Source organism: Pygocentrus nattereri, chromosome 2 (genome assembly GCF_015220715.1).
Source record: "Pygocentrus nattereri isolate fPygNat1 chromosome 2, fPygNat1.pri, whole genome shotgun sequence".
Taxonomy (NCBI): domain Eukaryota; kingdom Metazoa; phylum Chordata; class Actinopteri; order Characiformes; family Serrasalmidae; genus Pygocentrus; species Pygocentrus nattereri.
In genome coordinates, this window is record NC_051212.1 from 45265060 (window position 1) to 45284245 (window position 19186).

At 43.5% G+C, this 19186-nt stretch overlaps 3 protein-coding genes across 3 annotated transcripts; all 3 read right to left on the bottom strand.

The window, feature by feature from the left end:
• Window positions 1-5671: 5671 nt before the first annotated feature.
• Window positions 5672-7150, bottom strand: LOC119261586 (histone H1-like). The gene has a single exon (XM_037530904.1). It carries the CDS (start codon window positions 6921-6923, stop codon window positions 6315-6317), a length of 609 nt encoding a protein of 202 aa, XP_037386801.1. The 5' UTR covers window positions 6924-7150; the 3' UTR covers window positions 5672-6314.
• A 2931-nt stretch (window positions 7151-10081) lies between these two features.
• LOC119261591 (histone H2B) lies at window positions 10082-10929 on the bottom strand. Its single transcript, XM_037530922.1, has one exon. The coding sequence runs from the start codon at window positions 10891-10893 to the stop codon at window positions 10519-10521; it is 375 nt and encodes a 124-aa protein (XP_037386819.1). The 5' UTR covers window positions 10894-10929; the 3' UTR covers window positions 10082-10518.
• Window positions 10930-17443: 6514 nt separating this feature from the next.
• On the bottom strand, window positions 17444-17899 carry LOC119261588 (histone H2A-like). The gene has a single exon (XM_037530912.1). It carries the CDS (start codon window positions 17880-17882, stop codon window positions 17496-17498), a length of 387 nt encoding a protein of 128 aa, XP_037386809.1. The 5' UTR covers window positions 17883-17899; the 3' UTR covers window positions 17444-17495.
• Window positions 17900-19186: the final 1287 nt, after the last annotated feature.

Genomic DNA, 19186 nt, shown 5'->3' on the forward strand with positions numbered 1-19186 from the left:
TGTAACTACAGTACCAGCACTAATGATGCTCTTCAGTGGTATCGCCAGTTTCCCAGATCCAGACCAGAGTTTCTCCTGTACATTTACTCACATGGGACTTTGAGTGATCCTCTTCCTCCTCGTATGTCTGCTGAAGTTGAAGACAAAAAGCGTGTGGATCTGATAATCTCCTCTGCTGCAGTATCAGACTCAGCACTCTACTACTGCGCCCTGCAGCCCACAGTGACAGGAAACCCAGCTACACTGTACAAAAACTGTTTACATATGTAGACCAATGTTGTTGTCAGGAGGGGGAGCTGTTTGACTTTTTTAATACCCCCAGGTTTTAACGTACACCTTAAATGGAAGACAAACCATCATCTTCCTGACTGCAAAGTAATACTGCTTTTCCACACATTAGCTTCCCAGTGTGTATTCAGGGGTCACATACTAGAACATTCCTAGGACCACATGACATAATAATGCTCACCATTGTGAATCAACTACATTTTGAATGTAACATTCTATTCTGACAAATTTGAAAAAGAAAAAAAAATCTTTAAATATATTGCCTGGAGAAAAAATCCACTTCAAAATTTTCAATTGTTAAATATAATTGACGGAGAACCAGAAAACCTATGGATGAAACTCAAACAGGTCATCAAGGAAGAACCACAGAAAAATGTGGGAAGAATGAAAAGGAGAAATAATTCAAAGTCTGGTGATACAGTGGAAATTGAAAAAAAAGATGAGCAGCTATAATCAAGAAGGTCAAAGATCATTTAAGAGAGTTTACTGTGCATTCCAGAGAGCAGCCTGGAAAAACAAGGATGAATACCACATCAACTGTAAATATATTGAAAATGGGAATGAATGTGAAAAAACAAGGATTGTTTTCCAGAGGATACAGCATAAAAAATGAATTTTAGTCATAACTGGGTAGAGAGATGTCAATGGACAAATCATAACAGATGAAACAAAAATTCAAAAAGGATGGATGGAATACACACAAGACTTCTACAAAAAAGATGTCAACTGCCAAGACACATTTGTTGATGCTGAGTACACAGAAGAACCTTCACTATTAGAAGATGAAGTCAGACAGACCCTGAAATCATTGCCAAAGAAAAAAGTTAAAGAAATCAATAACCCTGCCATGTCTGATATATTTAAAGATTCTGAAGAAGATCGGTATGAAGTGCTGACCACACACATCTTCTAAGCCACTTCTCCTTCTGGGTCAAGTGGAGTGCTGGAGCCTATCCCAGCTGTCACTGAGTGAAAGGCAGGATATACCTTGGACATCCATCACAGGGCAGACAGAAATACACATTCACACCAAGGGGCAATTTAGGAGGAAACTGGAGAAAACCCACGCAGACACAGAGAGAACGTGCAAACTCCACACAGAGAGGACCATGGTCACCTGGCTGGGGACTCGAACCCAGGCCCTCCTTGCTGTAGGGTGACAGTACTATCCACCATGCCACCACGCCACCTGTACTGACCAAATTATGCCAAGAAATCTGGAAAAGTTAGAAGAAGATTAGAAGAGGCCAGTTTAAAATTATGCAATGCAGACTAGATCCTTACCTCAAAAGAGAACTGTCAGATGAGCAAGCAGGGTTCAGGAAAGGCAGAAGAACAAAACATAGGTGTATGCTGAACTTTTGACAAAGCCAAGGAGTCAAGAAGGAAGGATGTCAACATCATGACAAGAAAAATATTGATGCCTTTGAACTTTGGTGTTGGTGAAGACTTCTGACAGTACCTTGGGCAGAAAAACAACAACAACAACAACAACAACAAAATTGGGCTTCAACTCATTTGAAGCCCAAACTGAAGCTGTCTTATATTGGACTATACAATTATGACAGAAATAGTATCTAGACAGTCTGGAGGTAATTATATATTAGCATTTGATAACAAGTGCTATTTGAGAGAGTGAAATATTGGTACTGCGTATAAAGGCTATCACTCTGAAAAACCTTCAGGATGTCTACACTGGAAAAATATGAAAAAAAAGTGAAAAACTGAAAAAAAGTGTTCTCCTCAAGACAAAACATAATTGTGAACTAGCTTGAGAGAACTAGCTACACACTTCACATTTATATAATGTAGTCATATCAGTAGCTCAGCAGATTCTGATTAAAAACATGCCACTACTAATTATAAATTCAAAAGGCTCGCAAAGTCATTACCATTAGAAAAAGTGGCATACTGCTCATGCCCTTCATTCTGTATTCAGTCAACATTGTAAAAACACGTAAAATAGCATATAAAAAGTTTAATTGTGGTTTTGGAAAGTAGCAAAGAACATAATTGAGCATATGCAGAGAAAATACCTTTAGACCACAGAGGATTAAATCAAAGCTGTCCAGTCATATCTGCAAAGGGCCAGTATAGTTGCTGGTTTTCATCCCAATCAAGCAGCAGTACACCTGATTCTACTTGTTTAATCAGTTGGTCTCAGTCATTGAAGAACTGATGAGTTGAGCTCCTGCTTTGTTGGCACATTGACAAATGTAGGAGGAGTCTTTACATCCTTGAACAGTAGCATCAAATCTCTCCTCATTATCTGAACACTGGAACCACCATGATGTTTCTGCGCTCTCTGACTGTCTTTATGACTTTACTAGGTATGTGTGGCAAATTTATATTTGAATTAAATGTACATTTTTAAATTCTTTTTAAAATTATTATTATTTTTTTCTCCACAGGCTGCTGTTCTGCACAGTCAATAGCACCACTGGAGAATAACACACAGGTTTATACTCTTGAAGATGAGACAGTTGCTCTCTCCTGCACATATGATGGTGATGTGAAAACTCTGTATTGGTATCATCAGTATCCTGGATCCAGACCAGAGTATTTACTGGTGATTGTTCCAGGATCAAAAGATGAGAGCCATGAACGACTGAAAGCTAAAGTGGATGTAAAAGGAAATAGAGTGGATCTTTTGATCTCTTCTACAACAGTATCAGACTCTGCATTCTACTACTGTGCCATGGAGCCCAGAGTGACAGAAAATCCAGCTCCACTGTACACAAAGTGTTTCATGCAGAGCAGTGTTTTGTCAGGAGGGGGGCTGTTTGCTTTTTTTTTTCATTTCAACCCTCAGCTCATTCAACCCCAGTTTACTTTTTATAACAAACTTTATTAAGGAATATTATTTCAATACAAACACATTTTCTGATACAAAATACAAAATCCACATGCATCAACATTCCTACAGTATTATTTACATTAGAAACATGCAGCACTGATTAAAAATCCAGCAGAGTCCAGGGGAACTTTCTCTTTCCTCGAGTGTCTATTGTCCTCAGTCTTTTGATCTCACACAGTATTTGTTTATAGACAGTTTCTGCAGGTATTTCGCGCTGCTCTATAACCATTTTACAGCGCGTCTTCCAGATCTTACAATTAACAACACAAACGATGAACCAATAAAACACACTTTTGGAAAAAGTTTCATTAAAAATCCCGAACATTACACTTTTAACATTAATGTCCAAATTCAGCCCAATGTGCCGTAATTTCCTCCAGATGTCTGTTGTTCTCGGACAGTGAATGAAAAGATGTTCAATCGTCTCGTCTTCACTACAGTCAGTCATCGGACACGTTCTGGTTGTGATGTAACAGCTCCATTTCACTACACATCTGACGGGTAGCCGGCCAACGGTCACCAGCCACATCACATCTCTGACGTTCTCAGAGAGGAATGTGGATGAGATGTTTTTCACACAAGCTCGTCCTTCGGTGGGAGTTAAATACTTATAATGGAACATTTCTCCATAATCTCTGTCCTGTATGATCTTATAGATCGATTTATTTGGGGAATTCCTCCAATCAATATTTAATTGTTCATATTTCGATATAAAATCACTATAAACTAATTTGAAAGACGGGATGTTTTGTCTCGCCCTGCCTTTTTTTTTCTCCCAAGAAGTTTTATTCCCTATCCACTCCGAGTTTCTGCTCATAGCCTGAGCTACATTTTTACAAAAGGCTATTTTTAATTTTCTCCCCAACTCCACCGCCCCGAGGCCTCCTTTCTCCCAGGGTTTATATAAAAGCTCCCGCTTCGTCACTTCCCTGTTGCTTCCCCAAATAAAACGAACACACATTTTATTTAATCTCATCACACACTTTTCATCTGGAGGAAAAATAGTAGCCAAAAACAACAGTTTAGACAGAATAAACGTCTTAATCACGTGAATCCTGCTCTTATAATTTGAGATTTTCCATTTTCCTAATTCAGTCTGAATTTCCTGTTCTTTTTTCTCCCAATTTGTGTTGCTACACTTCCCGTTTAATATCGCGAGTCCCAGGATTTTAATCTCTTCTTTAACGAGCAAGTTTATCGTGGCTGGATCTCCCTCTCCTATCCACACGGCCTCACTCTTGCTGGTATTTAACCGCGCCCCGGCTACCGCCTCATAAGTGTTAAAATGCTCTCTGATGACGTCTGACTCCACTTGACCTCTAACAAAAACTGTGACGTCATCTGCGTACGCAGAGATTTTCAGTGGCTCTGTGGTTGAGAGTTGGACTCCCTGCAGCCTGGGATCACATTTGATTCTATGCAGCAGGGGACTAATAGCAATCACATACAGAGCGGAGCTTAGCGGACACCCCTGCTTCACTCCTCTGTCAATTTTAAAATCCTTAGTTAAAATCCCGTTTACGTTAATCTGGACTTTTGATTGTTTATATAACAGCTTGATCATATTAATGAACTTCTCCGGGAAACCATAATGTCTTAAAACAGTCCATAAATAATCTCTAGAGAGGAAATCAAAGGCCTTTTTCTGATCTAGTCCAACTATATAAAAGTCCTGATCTCTCTTGGTCGTGATTATGTCTCTAATCGCACACAGATTATCCCACATGTATCTCCCTTTTACTGCACAGGTCTGGCCGAACTCAATGACTTCATTCATGACCCCAGACATTCTGTTTACTATCACTTTAGCCAAGATTTTATAATCTATATTCATCAGGCTTATCTGTCTCCAGTTATCCAAATCACTGCGATCTCCCTTTTTAAAGATTAATGAAATCACACAGTGATAAAAGGAGTCATGTGGAGAGGCGCCTTTGGGGCACATGCATAGCTTCTTTTTTTTGTTGTTAAATTACTTGAGATACTTCAAATTGAGCAAGAGAACAAACGAAAACAAACTTCCGGGCCACAAAGCACTGGACTGAGTAATTGGTGTTTCAACTGTTCAACAAAAGAGACCGCCGGTCTTGCTTTTTATAACAAACTTTATTAAGGAATATTATTTCAATACAAACACATTTTCAGATACAAAATACAAAAACCACATTCATCAACATTCCTACAGTATTATTTACATTAGAAACATGCAGCACTATTAAAAATTCAGCAGAGTCCAGGGGAACTGTCTTGCCTCTTCCACTCATCTTTGACTTCTTTCAATTTCGTCGAATTAAACTGAAATAAAGTTTTCCAGTCTCCAAGCGCGCTTCTTATAGCTAAAGCAGCTGCGTTTCTATTGGCTGAAATGCAACAACCAATCGTTTTAGCGCCGTCAAACTGTAGTACCCGCCTACCGCCCACCGTTTTTGTCCCGTACCCCAAATTCTCCCCCCACCCCTCTCTTTTGTGCTTCCGCCTGTGCGCGAGAGACAAAGAAAACTTATACACGTCCTTGTTTTCCTTTTTAAATAAATTTTATGAAATAATCCAAATACATAATCAATACAAAATCACATGAATGCAAATTTATACACTTGTTTTCCCGCCTCATTCCCGCTCTAATCCTAATCCATGTCACTGCAAATGGCAGCTTGGTACTTTCAGTATTGATCACAATTTACAGAACACTGTGAATTTATCACCATTTCCCCTGTGCAATATAATCAACGCTCCGTGTACAATATTTAAAAATCCCTCTACAGAGTAAATGTTAAATATTCTTGAGCTTCTATTGAAATAGTTTATATAGTAACTCCTCACCGTCCCATGTGTGATATAAACCAGTGCCTCGTGCAATATTCCATGTGAATTTCAGAAAAATATATAGTTACAAAGTAAATATATAAATTATATTGTCTACACATTAGCAAGTAAAAACCCTTAAATACTCAGTTAATTAACTCGCTTGTTAATTCTCTTTCACTCGAGTGCCTCGCTGCCCGTTCGCTGCTGTAACAGGGAGAATTTCCCCGCTGTGGGATTATTTTATTAAGAAATAATGATTTTGTGCAGGGTGAAAGAAAACCGAGCTCCTTGAGTGGAAATGTGGGGCTCTTAAAAGAGCCGTTTTTGAGGGGGGATTACGGGACACGAAGGTAAAACGGCGAGTTTACTTCTTCTTGGGGGCCTTTTTCGCCGCCTTGGGCTTGGCAGCTTTGGGTTTGACCGCCTTCGCTTTCTTCGGGCTCTTGACCGCCTTCTTCGGTGCCGCGGGCTTCTTCGCTTTCTTGGGAGACTTGGCGACTTTCTTGGCGGCCGCCGGCTTCTTGGCTTTCTTCGGCGATTTCTTAGCGGCCGCGGGCTTCTTCACTGCTACCTTCTTGGGCTTCTTAGCAGCGGCGGGCTTTTTGGCGGCCGCCTTCTTGGCTTTTGGCGCCGCTTTCTTTGCCGGCTTCTTCTTGGGCTCGGCTTGTTTCTTGTTAAGCTTGAAGGAACCCGAGGCGCCGGTGCCTTTGGTCTGCACCAGAGTGCCCTTCGTCACGAGGCTCTTGACGGCGATCTTGACGCGGGACTTGTTCTTGTCCACGTCGTAGCCGCCGGCAGCCAGAGCTTTCTTGAGGGCGGCGAGAGATACGCCGCTCCTCTCCTTAGACTGCGAAACAGCCTTGACGATGAGTTCGCCGACGCTGGGGCCGGCTTTCTTGGGCGGGGCGGCGCGCTTCTTCTTGAGGGCTTTGGCCGGCGCGGCGGCGGCTGGAGCGGGAGCGGCTTCTGCCATCGTTCTGCTTTTGCTGCGAGGGGAGCGAGAATGAGCGGAGCTGCGCTGTTCAGAGGAACCTCCCTCTCAGGCGACGGGCCGCCCCTTAAAAGGCACACGAGAACGGTGTAGACTCAACCTGGCGGGCGCTGTGCAGCCGTGCCTCAGTGACGCGCTCGCACTTGTGTTTTCTCGTGATATTTATCGGGTAAAATAAGAGCGAATGCGCCGATTGTTGAGCGCCCAACGGCTCAGTCCTCTAGAAGAGGTTCTGTCGTGTGTCCCGAGTCCGGGAATGAGCGCGCAGCGACGCCTCGTTTCGCAGGGCGCGCTCAAAAAGGCGCCGCGCGGTCGCCACTCCGAACGAGATGCAGCGCTTTTGGCGCGATAATCGGTGGAAAATGGTAGTAAACGGCGACGTGAGCCTTCGGACAGCTCGACGACTCATTCGGGGAGAGCCTCGGCGAGGGCGCGGAAGAAAAACGAGCGGTCAAGCGCCCCGTTTATCAAGGGTAAAACGAGCTTTCTTGGAGCGAGTAAAACACACGCGTAAGCAAGCGGGCGCCGTGGGCAGAGCTCCTCTCTGCTGATGTGCTGGTGTATAAAGCGCTATATATAAACTTTGACTTCACCAGTGGTAAATAAACCCCAAGCTCCTTCTCACCCTAATTAACTTTATTCTAATTTCTCCCTCACCTTAGTGGGAAGTAACCATGAACTTCTTATAATCTTACTAGAAATAAACCTCACTCTTCTCTGATCCTAACTTGATTTAGTCTGAACTCATCATCAACCTTGTGGGAACTAGCAGTGAAATACTCAGACTACATCATAAGCCTAAGGCCCAGCTCCATACCAGCTTTTAATCACTCTTCTCACAAGCCTGACGACTTCCAACATCTCCCTTCACTCACTATAATTTCACCATAAGCATGAGCTCTGGCCCAAAAAAACTCCTATGGCTCGCTCCAACTACATAATAGTCCCATGTCTTAGCTTCTGTCATGCTTTTGATTACTTTGACCTCAGCAACAATCAAAGTTCTTGAACTAAATATATTTTCACTTCACCATAAACCTAAAGCCTCGCTCTATATCTGCTATGGCTTTAACTGCATGATGAGCCTGAGGCCTGGCTGTAAGTCTGATTTGGCCTACTCTATGACATGGACTCAAAGCTGAGCTCTGCACCTGATTTTAGTTCTCTCATTTTATCAGAAGTCTGATACATCTCAGTTCACTGACTCCATCACAAGCCTGATGCCCTGCCCTAAGCTTACTTTGACGTTCTTTAACTGGAGCTACTGTTACTCATCTAACTTTACTATAAGCCCAGGGCCTAAAGCCGAGCTCTAAACCCACCATCAGTCCCTCTCTATACAGCGTAAGCCTGTGGCCTAGCAGGAAAGATCATATTACTCACTGTCTTCTTTGGAAGTCAAAGGCCTTGCCCTACACTGACTTTCATGATCTCGGAGTTCAGGGCTATAGCAGCTGTTACTCTGACTACTGTATAAACCTGAGGCTGTCGGGACCCAGAGCTCCCTGTCCTCCGCTCCGAAGTCCCAGATGATGTGGAAATTTACTAATTAAATAAAGTTACATCAAAGTTTTAGTTTTACTTTAACCTGTTTTCTCATTTAGAAAGAGTAGCAAATTAAAAGAATTGAATAAACATTCTTGCAAAAGTTCAAGAAAAGTGAAGAATCACTCTTTACAAAAAAGTCAAAAAAAGTATTTTCTTAATGTCCCTGGACCCAATTTCTAATTCCCAATGTGTCTTGTTTTCCGGAGAAATCTGGTAACCCTTATTTCTCACCCAACTCAAGATGTTTTTTTTAATTAATTTTCTCTGCCTTGTTTTATCAGGTCTCCCTATCCTCCCTGTGTCCGTTGTTTGAAACACTTTCTTATTAAATTGGCTCAAAGACCAGTTCTTACCAACCCTTATCAGCTAGCCTTCCTATTCCCAGCTAACTTCTACTGTAAAAGCAGTGTTTCTCACTCTTTCTGACCTGCCAGGTGATTTTTCCTACCACAATGGCTCCTTTCATTCCCATACCCTGCTTTGTGTCTGGAGTTCATGCTATTCTATATATGGAAATATTGGGCCTGCTTTTCCGGTCTCTGTCTGCCTGCCTCAGTTAAATGCTTATAGGCCTGTCTGTCTCAGTTTTAGTGTTTATAACCATTTTTAATATTTTCCAAGCTAATGATCGTTACAAAATTTTAGTAATTTGGGTTCAAGGACATTTTCTTCAAAAACTCCAACAGGCCTAGCCATAAGTATGTAAGCTTAATGGCACGTCTTGCACCTACTTTTGCTTTATGTTCTTGCTTTACCCGACCTGTACTCCCTGACACCTTATCATCAGCCTAAGGCAGGGGTGTGCAGTCTTATTCACAAAAGTTCGGCGTGGCTGCAGGTTTTCACTCCAAACAAGCTGCAGCACAGCTGACTTCACTTATTTAATTAGTTGGTCTCAGTCTTGGAGTGAAAACCTGCAGCCATACCAGCCCTTTGAGGATAAGACTGGACACCCTGGCGTAAGGGCTGCTTTCATTTCCTCTAACAGCTTTGTGCATATCTATATTCTTTGATGTAAATAATGCTGTATGTTGCACTTCTGGTTAGATGCTGACTGCATTTCATTGGCTCTGCACCTGTAACTGCACAATGACAAAGCTGGATCTAATCTAATCGGAGCCTAACGCCTGTCTCTGCATCACAGCCCTAAGACTTAGACTGTAACAGACTTTAACTAACTCCCATTTCATCAGACGTCTCTGGCCCGGCTGTAAACTCTTTATCCTCAGTCTAACTTCAATATGACTGCCCTAAACGCAGTTATACTCACTCAACGCCCCTTTACTTGGACTAAATACAGCAGAAGCCTGGGGCCTTGCTACACACCTGTTCATACTTCCTGAGCCTAAATCCTAAATCCAAACTTATCATTGCTTTAGTCCTAAAGGCCTTAATTCTGCTCTTCACACTCCACACAGTATTCCAGCTATTCTCTGGCCCAGCACACCTGATCCAGTTCATAATCACTTACAAGGAAATGTTTGAGGTGGAAAAAACAAAAAAAGACATTTTAGCAATGAGCAGCGATAAGAAACACTTTAAACTCACCAGCCTAAAAACTGGATGTACAGGATGAGTCAAAAGTCACAGGACAGGTTTTACTATATTGTATTATTGATTTTGTGACAGCACAAAAAATAAAATCAAACTTAGTGTAGCCTTTATTTTATTAATGCAGTTTGAGTTCATCTCTCTCTCTCACACAGTGTGAAAGCAAAAAAGGAGCTCACCAGGCCGCACATTTAAACCGTGTTACTACATTCAAATATACCATTATTTTAAACTACAAAAACCCGAATGACGCGTGTTACATTTATTATTGTATATATGAGGCAGAGAGCGCCATTTCACCAACACCCATTACCCAAACAGAGAAACTACGTGTAAAGAAGCTGCGCAGGAAAACGCAAACTAAGTTTCATCAGACACATCCCCGCTTTCATTCTCAGAAACAGAGAAAAGCTCTTAAAGCGAAACCGTGGGTGGCTCTTAAAAGAGCCGTTGGGTTTGATGAAGTCCGGGTCACTTCTTACTTGGAGCTGGTGTACTTGGTGACGGCCTTGGTGCCCTCGGACACGGCGTGCTTGGCCAGCTCGCCGGGAAGAAGCAGGCGCACGGCGGTCTGGATCTCCCTGGACGTGATGGTGGAGCGTTTGTTGTAATGAGCCAGACGGGACGACTCACCGGCGATGCGCTCGAAGATGTCGTTGACGAACGAGTTCATGATACCCATCGCCTTGGACGAAATGCCGGTGTCGGGGTGGACCTGCTTCAGCACTTTGTATACGTAGATGGCGTAGCTCTCCTTCCTGGACTTTCTGCGCTTCTTTCCTCCCTTGCCGGCCGTCTTGGTCACGGCTTTCTTAGATCCCTTCTTCGGGGCGGACTTGGCAGGTTCAGGCATGACTCTCCTCTTCGAGTGAGACTGAAGAATGAGGAGAAGCGCCAGGCACCGGCTTATTTACACTGCGATATTCCAATAGATCAGGCTCCGCCTTCACAGTGCTGTCAAACGGTCATTGGACGATGAACAACGGCTCGCTTGGCGGACAACCCCCAGCTCTCCTTCACCCCACTCTCCTCCTCCTAGCTAAAGACTGTCTTTGTTCTCTTTCCCGCGCATTCCGATCTACTGGGTGTCCTGCACAGCACATCTGAACAAATTTATTCAAAATATTTCTTTTTATTGCTCTTTCATAAAATGGCGTCACATTTCTAAACACATTTTTTATAAATAATAATAATAATTGTGTATTTTGGATCTCAAAATGCTGTTTTACTAAAAAAAATGAATAATAATTTATTATTCAAATAAATTGTTCAAGTCTTTCTGTATTACAGAGTTAATCAGATCCAAGTAACACATTTGAGTTCATTTCAAAGGAAATTGAACGGATGTACCGGGTTCTGGTGGAGAACCGCGCTGCGTTTGACCGTTTCAGCTGTAAAAGGTAGAAATCGTGAAGCTGTGACGATGAACAATAACGGCTTTACTAACTAAACGACTCCAACAGCGTTTTCTGAAACCTACAGTAGCTCACCACACACAACATATACAATGTTCCTCTTTCTCTGTTGTTCTGGTATTAAAGTAAGATCACTACTAATTTCCTCCCAACGTTGAATTTAAATGGACCAAACTGAAATTCCCATTTCTACTGAACGGGTCATAAGGAGCAGCTCTTCTGGTGGGAGTGTGGGGGGCTCTTAAAAGAGCCGTTGGGTTTCTGGTTGTTCGAGTCGAGCGTTTAACCTCCGAAGCCGTACAGGGTTCGTCCCTGACGCTTCAGGGCGTAAACCACGTCCATGGCGGTGACGGTCTTCCTCTTGGCGTGCTCGGTGTAGGTGACGGCGTCCCTGATCACGTTCTCCAGGAACACTTTGAGAACGCCGCGAGTCTCTTCGTAGATCAGGCCAGAGATACGCTTCACACCGCCACGGCGAGCCAGACGGCGGATAGCCGGCTTGGTGATGCCCTGGATGTTATCGCGGAGCACTTTGCGGTGACGCTTAGCGCCTCCTTTACCGAGACCTTTCCCGCCCTTTCTTTTTTTTTTTTTTTTTTTTTTTTTTAAAGAAACTTTATTTTAACAAAAATATAACAGTTTACAATTAACAAACAAACATCATCATTAAATACAAAACATCAAACAGTTACAGACTCGTCCAGACATTTTCACTGATTTTCCTCCAAGTCGAAACTCAAAGTTTGAATAACGTTGCTGTGCTGAACGCACCTTTATAATGCTCCTCTACAGGACCTAGTTGAAACCAAAGGACCCGGAGGCGGAGCTACACGCCACAGACACTACAGAGAAACACACAAAGCAAAAACAATCAGTATCACTATCACCACTGTCATTATTAGTATTTCACAGCCTTACAAATCTGATGCATTTGTTAAGACGACCTTGTGGCACATGCCAGACTGCCAGGAGGAAGAAACACTAGAGCTGTTACCATGCTCGATAGGTGTGGGATAAAGTGAGAGTTATGGGACTTGGAATGAAATTAATATGAAATCTATTTTTATGGGATCTTTAAAGAAAATATGACTAAAAACAAACATGATTTTTTGTGGATGGCTCTTTGTGTTGTAAAGTCTAAACTTTGACTATCGACCAGCAGTTTGTTTCAAGTGAAACTGTTTTTAAAAGCATAGAAACTGAAGGCAAAATACTGAAGACAATGAACACGTTGGTTAAGGACACAGACATGCGGGACTCTCTTACTTTGTAGACAAGATTTAACAAAACAAAAAACAAGTTTATGTAAATTTTGTGGTTTTCTATGCTGTTCTGTTATTTTTCTGTAGTTTGATGAAATTTAAACCAAGTTAAAAAAAAAAAAAAAAAAAGCCAGCTGATGATCTTCTGGGCTGTGTTCATGAACCCCATGCAGTGCTCTCCTCTCTACCACTGAGCAGCTGCTGGACCACGTTGAGATGCAGTATGTCAGCACACTCTCGATGGTGGCGTGGTAGGAGGACACCAGCAGCTTCTCCTGAAGGTCGATTTTCCTGAGACTTCTCAGGAAGTAGAATCTCTGCTGCGCCTTCTTGACCACTGCCATGGTGTTGGTGGTTCAGGAGAGAACTTCAGAAATAACAGAGAAAAAAAAAACAAACAATAAAAAAAATAATAAATAAAATAATAATAAAAATAAAAAAAGAAAAGGTTTGCTCAGGATGCAGTAACAGTGTTGGGGTCGTTGGATCTATAGACCCCCTCCTGCTCCTCTTATACTGTAGATGATTCAGGTGACCTTTTAAATACAGTGACTCAGAAAAGCTGATTTTAGGGGATTTTACTCTGCATTTCTCTCAGGCATTTCTGCTGTGCATATGACAATAAAACTCTGGAATCTTGAACTGGTTAACTAACACATCTGATCCCATGAAGGAAGTGAGTAGGAATCTGTCTCTAACAGAACTCATTACAGAACCAACAAAACCGAATTTAATTGACCCACCAAGTCAACAATCCAACAGTCCTGATAAAATCCCCCCTACAGGTGTATTTGACCCTGGTTTTAGTGACCACTGCCCCATCACATGCAATAGAAACACTACCATAACAAAGTCAGGCTCTCGGATGGAGGTTAGAAGACCTTAAAAACATCAGGATCAGACACAGATCAGATCCCTTGTTCAGCTCTGAAAGATCTTCCTTGATCAATACTAGCAACAAATCATGGAGCCTCACTAGAAGAAACGGTGACCGAGACCGACGGTCACTATCAGACAGCTGAGGAATAAACGACGCTATGACCTCAGCAAAAAAGTCAAAGGTCTTACCCGGAATCTACTTTCACTTCATGCAAATTCCGGCCTAACTTTAGATCTAAAATCACTCATTTTAAGCTCATGCTGGTGTCACAGTTGGCCAAACTAGCCGTACAGCTTAAAGTCTAGTTCTGTACCTGATTTTAATTGTCCAGCTTCATCTGAAGTCTAATGGGGTGCTATAGTTCACCCTTCACTCACTGTTACTCCATCACAAGCCTGATGCCCTGCCCTAAGCTTACCTTCACATTATATAACTGGAGCTACTGTTACTCACTCTAACTTTACCACAAGCGTAGGCCCTAAAGCCGAGCTCTAAACCCACCATCACTCTCTTTATATACACTATAAGCCTGAGGCCTCCTTTCACTTTAACCTCCATCATCATAAGCCAAAAAAAAATAAAAAATCAAATCTCCTTTTATTCGTGCTGTCTACATCAGGAGTTCTACACCTAACTAGAAACCTACTTATTAACATGCTTTCATTCACTTTCACCTCATCATAAGCCTGGAGCCTAGATATGAGTCTATAGACGCCCACTGTAAACACTTCCAAAGCTTGAAGCCAAGTCCCATACCTCCTACTGCTTCATCTAACTTCCTCATGAGCCCAGGGCCTAGCTCTAAATCTACTCTACATACACTCCAACTACTATATAGCAGCTTCATCACCTGCCTAAAGCCCAGCCCTGTACCCATCATTACTTTTGCTTGATCTAACCATGTTATAAGCTTAAAGCATAGCTTTGAACACAATACTATTAACTTTAACCTCATTATATATCGGAGGCCTCGCTGTAAACTCACTTTTACCTCCTCTAACTTCATAACACATCTCGAGATTCAACAGTTTTATATTCTCTTATCATGCTTATGATAAAGCTATGCTGAGAAAGTAAATGTCTTGCTATGTTCCTCTTCTCATTCACATTAGCTACCATAGAAGCCCAAGGCCTAGCTATTAACTGACTATTCACCACCTTTAACTTCCACTGTAGGATTATAGTAAACACAGACATCTCCAATTAGTCTCATGATCTAGTTAGGCTGAATGGAAGGAACTACATAGTAAGACATTGCGCTGGTAAGGAATCGCGAGTCAGCAAAAGTAGCCTCACAGCTAAACCTCAGACTTCAACATTTCACTGCATTAAGGCCTGGGGCTCAGGAATAATCCACTCTTTGCTTCCTCTAACATTGTCATGAGCATACGGCCTCGGCCTGTACCTACTTTCAATTTCTCATCAGAACCTCATCATTGGCTTAATGGCTTGTTTTCTACCTCCGTTCCTTAATGCTAGCTACATCAGGAACCTGAGCATAAGCCTGGGGCCTAGTTGGAAGCCCATTTTTGCTGACTCTGACTCCATCATGAGCCTGTGTCCTAACTCTAATCTCATTTCTACTTCATCTCACCTCATCATGTCCCTATGGTCTCGCTCTAACTACACAGTAAGCCTACGGTTTAGCCCTGCATCTATTACTACACACTATAACCACAGTAGAAGCCTGAGGCCGAGCTATAAGCCTCACTCTAACTTCATCAGGTGCCTAAGGTGTAGCCTTAAACCTACTTGTACCCTCTGTGACTTTACCATTAACCTGAGGACTACATGTAAATATAAATATGCTCACTCTTACTTCATCATGAGTCTGACCATTAGCTTTCTCACACAAAGGCCATCATTAGTCTGAGGCCCAGCTCGACATCAACCTTCACTTAGTGTGAACTACTTCTGCTTCCTCGAACATCCTCCTAACCTGCCTGTACTCACTGGCACTTTATCATTAGCCTGAGGACTAATTTCATCTCTGACTTCAGCATTAGCCTAACTCCTGGGTCAATATCACAGAGCTAAAGCTTCACTTCTGTCCTACTTTTACTATTATCATTCCATCACACGTCTCTGGCATAGCTGTAAACTCACATTCAAGGCTGTGTCCTAAATGCAGTTTCACTCACTGATAAATTTACACAATTCATCACAAACCTACAGTCTACCTGTGAACACACTTTATGGTAATACCAGAGAAGCCTGGTTACACACCTGTTCATAGTGCCTGGAGCGTCATCAATAGTCTCAAGTTTAACTCCAAATGTATGTTTACTCATTCTAACATCTAAATCCATGCTTCAGTCCTCCAGCCTTCCTCAGATTACTGCATTCTGCTTTTGACAACACGCCACACTACACAGTATTCCAACTATTCCCTGCACACCACACCACATTTAATTACACCGTATTTGCTTAAACTACCACTAAATAAGATATGTATAAATAGGAATGTGAAGTTTCACCATTTTATAAGCTGAGTTATCACAACACAAAGGGAAAAAAAAGAAAAAAAAAAAAAAACAAAAAACACAATATGGCTCATTTTTAAATACAGAGTCCCATGATCCACACAACACAGTAACTACAGGCAGATTAAACTGCTCAGGAAATGAGAAATAAATTACATCACAGCGTTTAAGAGCTCGGAGTTTCCTAGAAAAATCGCTCTTAAGGACTGAAACAGTTTGGTGGCTCTTAAAAGAGCCTTTTGGGTGAGGAAGTTGTGGTCGCTCCGCTGAATCTAAGCGCGCTCTCCGCGGATACGGCGGGCCAGCTGGATGTCTTTAGGCATGATGGTGACTCTCTTGGCGTGGATGGCGCACAGGTTCGTGTCCTCGAAGAGACCCACCAAGTAAGCCTCGCTGGCCTCCTGCAGGGCCATGACGGCAGAGCTCTGGAAGCGGAGATCGGTCTTGAAGTCCTGAGCGATCTCCCGCACCAGGCGCTGGAAGGGCAGCTTGCGGATCAGCAGCTCTGTGGACTTCTGGTAGCGGCGGATCTCGCGGAGAGCCACGGTACCGGGCCTGTAACGGTGAGGCTTCTTGACGCCGCCGGTGGCCGGAGCGCTCTTCCGGGCAGCCTTGGTAGCCAGCTGCTTCCTCGGGGCTTTACCACCGGTGGACTTACGGGCGGTCTGCTTGGTTCTCGCCATTACGATAAACTCTGCTCTTCTCTGTAAAAGACAGAATGAGCTCGCGCGCACAGCGCGGCGCTTTTCTGCATTGGAGCTGCTCTCCGCTCATTGGGCGGCTTGAATATACCCGCCTCCCATTGGACGGCCGTCCACGCAGGCAGTCAAACGCTATTGGGCGGCTTGTTTCGCGCCAACATTTTCAAACTACAAGACGCCCCAAAGCTGCGGCTTCTCAGCGTTATTTTCCTTCTTTACTCGAACCCGCGTCCCATTGGCTAAACTTCTTCAGTGTGCCCGCCTCCCCAGACGTTGGCTAAATCTTATTGGGCGTCTTACGCCGCGCCAACATTTTCATCAATAATCTTGTGATTCAATAATCACAAGACACTGCCCAACGCTTTGACCGCCGTCTTTCCTCATTTTGTTGTTTCACGTCCTGTGTAACTTCACTCATACTTTTGGTTCATTTATTATTACACGCCTGCTATTTCACCTTCCTCGCGTAGTTAGATGCTCATGAAGGTTTATTCATCGTGTTCGAGTAGTTTCTCATTTTTATTCAGTAGGTAACTGTGGGACGGTGGCGATGCCATGATCCTTTAATTTCTTTTAAACATACAACAACCTATAACAACCGATCGAAAACTTTTCTTGCATTAAAGGAATATAGAAAACGCTGCACTTTTGTCGCCAACGTGGGTGGCTCTTAAAAGAGCCTTTGATTATTTACGATTTCGCAAAAAGCCCACTTTACTTGGTCTTGGCAGGCTTCTCAGTCTTCTTGGGAAGCAGAACGGCCTGGATATTGGGCAGAACGCCACCCTGAGCGATGGTCACTCCTCCGAGCAGTTTGTTGAGCTCCTCGTCGTTACGAACGGCCAACTGCAAGTGACGAGGAATGATACGGGTCTTCTTGTTGTCACGAGCGGCGTTACCGGCCAACTCCAGGATCTCAGCGGTCAGATACTCCAGCACGGCGGCCAAGTAGACGGGAGCACCGGCGCCAACGCGCTCGGCATAGTTACCTTTACGCAGAAGCCTGTGTACACGACCAACAGGGAACTGCAGCCCAGCACGGGAGGAGCGAGTCTTGGCCTTCGCCCTGGCTTTACCACCGGTCTTTCCTCTTCCACTCATTTTGTAGTTCTCTCAACTTTGTCAATCTAAGCTGAAATAAAGTGCTCCGGCCTCCGAGCGCCTCTCTTATAGACAAAGCGGCTTAATTTCTATTGGCTGGAATTTGACGGCCATCCACAACCAATCCGCGTCGTCAAACTGTAGGGTCCGCCCACTGCTCTTCTCCAAACCGCCCGCATCTCCCCCTCCCCTTCATGCTGCCTCCCGTGTGTGTGAGAGGGAGACGAAGACAAAGAGGGAAAGAAATAGAAACATTCACGGCCCTGTTTTCTGGATTATTCTGTCGAGCCCGGCGCTTTCCTATAATTTCACTTCTGATTAGTAATGAATTTCTGTGGGCAGCGTGAAGGAAAATCGAACTATCCTAATCCTTTTAACCTTGGATTCAAACTTCAAACTATCTACAGCTACTGCAGGGCATGTACCTCAACCTTCTCCATCATTATTACCTACTTACTCTTATTTTAGGAGAGATTCAGAGCTCTCTCCGTTCATCCCACTAACACTGGCGTCTTCTGAAGACTTCAAATGCACCAACACACACACGAACATGAAGACGTACAAAAAAAACCGTCGTACACACAAACGTACACTACATATTCACATACGCGTTGCGTACATGTTCCCTCCACCCCAGCTCTCATTCAGCCCCCTCCACCCCAGCTCTCATTCAGCTCCCTCCACCCCAGCTCTCATTCAGCCCCCTCCACCCCAGCTCTCATTCAGCTCCCTCCACCCCAGCTCTCATTCAGCTCCCTCCACCCTAGCTCTCATTCAGCCCCCTCCACCCCAGCTCTCATTCAGCTCCCTCCACCCCAGCTCTCATTCAGCTCCCTCCACCCCAGCTCTCATTCAGCCCCCTCCACCCCAGCTCTCATTCAGCTCCCTCCACCCCAGCTCTCATTCAGCTCCCTCCACCCCAGCTCTCATTCAGCCCCCTCCACCCCAGCTCTCATTCAGCCCCCTCCACCCCAGCTCTCATTCAGCTCCCTCCACCCCAGCTCTCATTCAGTCCACTCTCCTATTCCTCGCGAAAGACTTTGTTCTCTTTCCGCGCATTCTGATCTACTTGTGTGCTGTAGAGCACAATTTGAACAAATGTACTCCAAATAAGTTTTGTTATTGCTCTTTTTCATTAAAAGGCATCACATTTTTGAGCACCTTTGACAGGTTGAGTTCTGCCAAACTATTTTCAGAAATCATGTATTTTATTCTGTATTTTGGATGTCAAATTACTGTTGGATTGTCTTGATTTTCTACTTGAAAACATCTTAAACTAAAAATGTATTTATCCAGATGATTCT

Coding starts and splice junctions, on each gene's coding strand:
- LOC119261586 (XM_037530904.1), bottom strand. CDS start 6,923: ATGGCAGAAGCCGCTCCCGCTCCAGCCGCCGCCGCGCCGGCCAAAGCC.
- LOC119261591 (XM_037530922.1), bottom strand. CDS start 10,893: ATGCCTGAACCTGCCAAGTCCGCCCCGAAGAAGGGATCTAAGAAAGCC.
- LOC119261588 (XM_037530912.1), bottom strand. CDS start 17,882: ATGAGTGGAAGAGGAAAGACCGGTGGTAAAGCCAGGGCGAAGGCCAAG.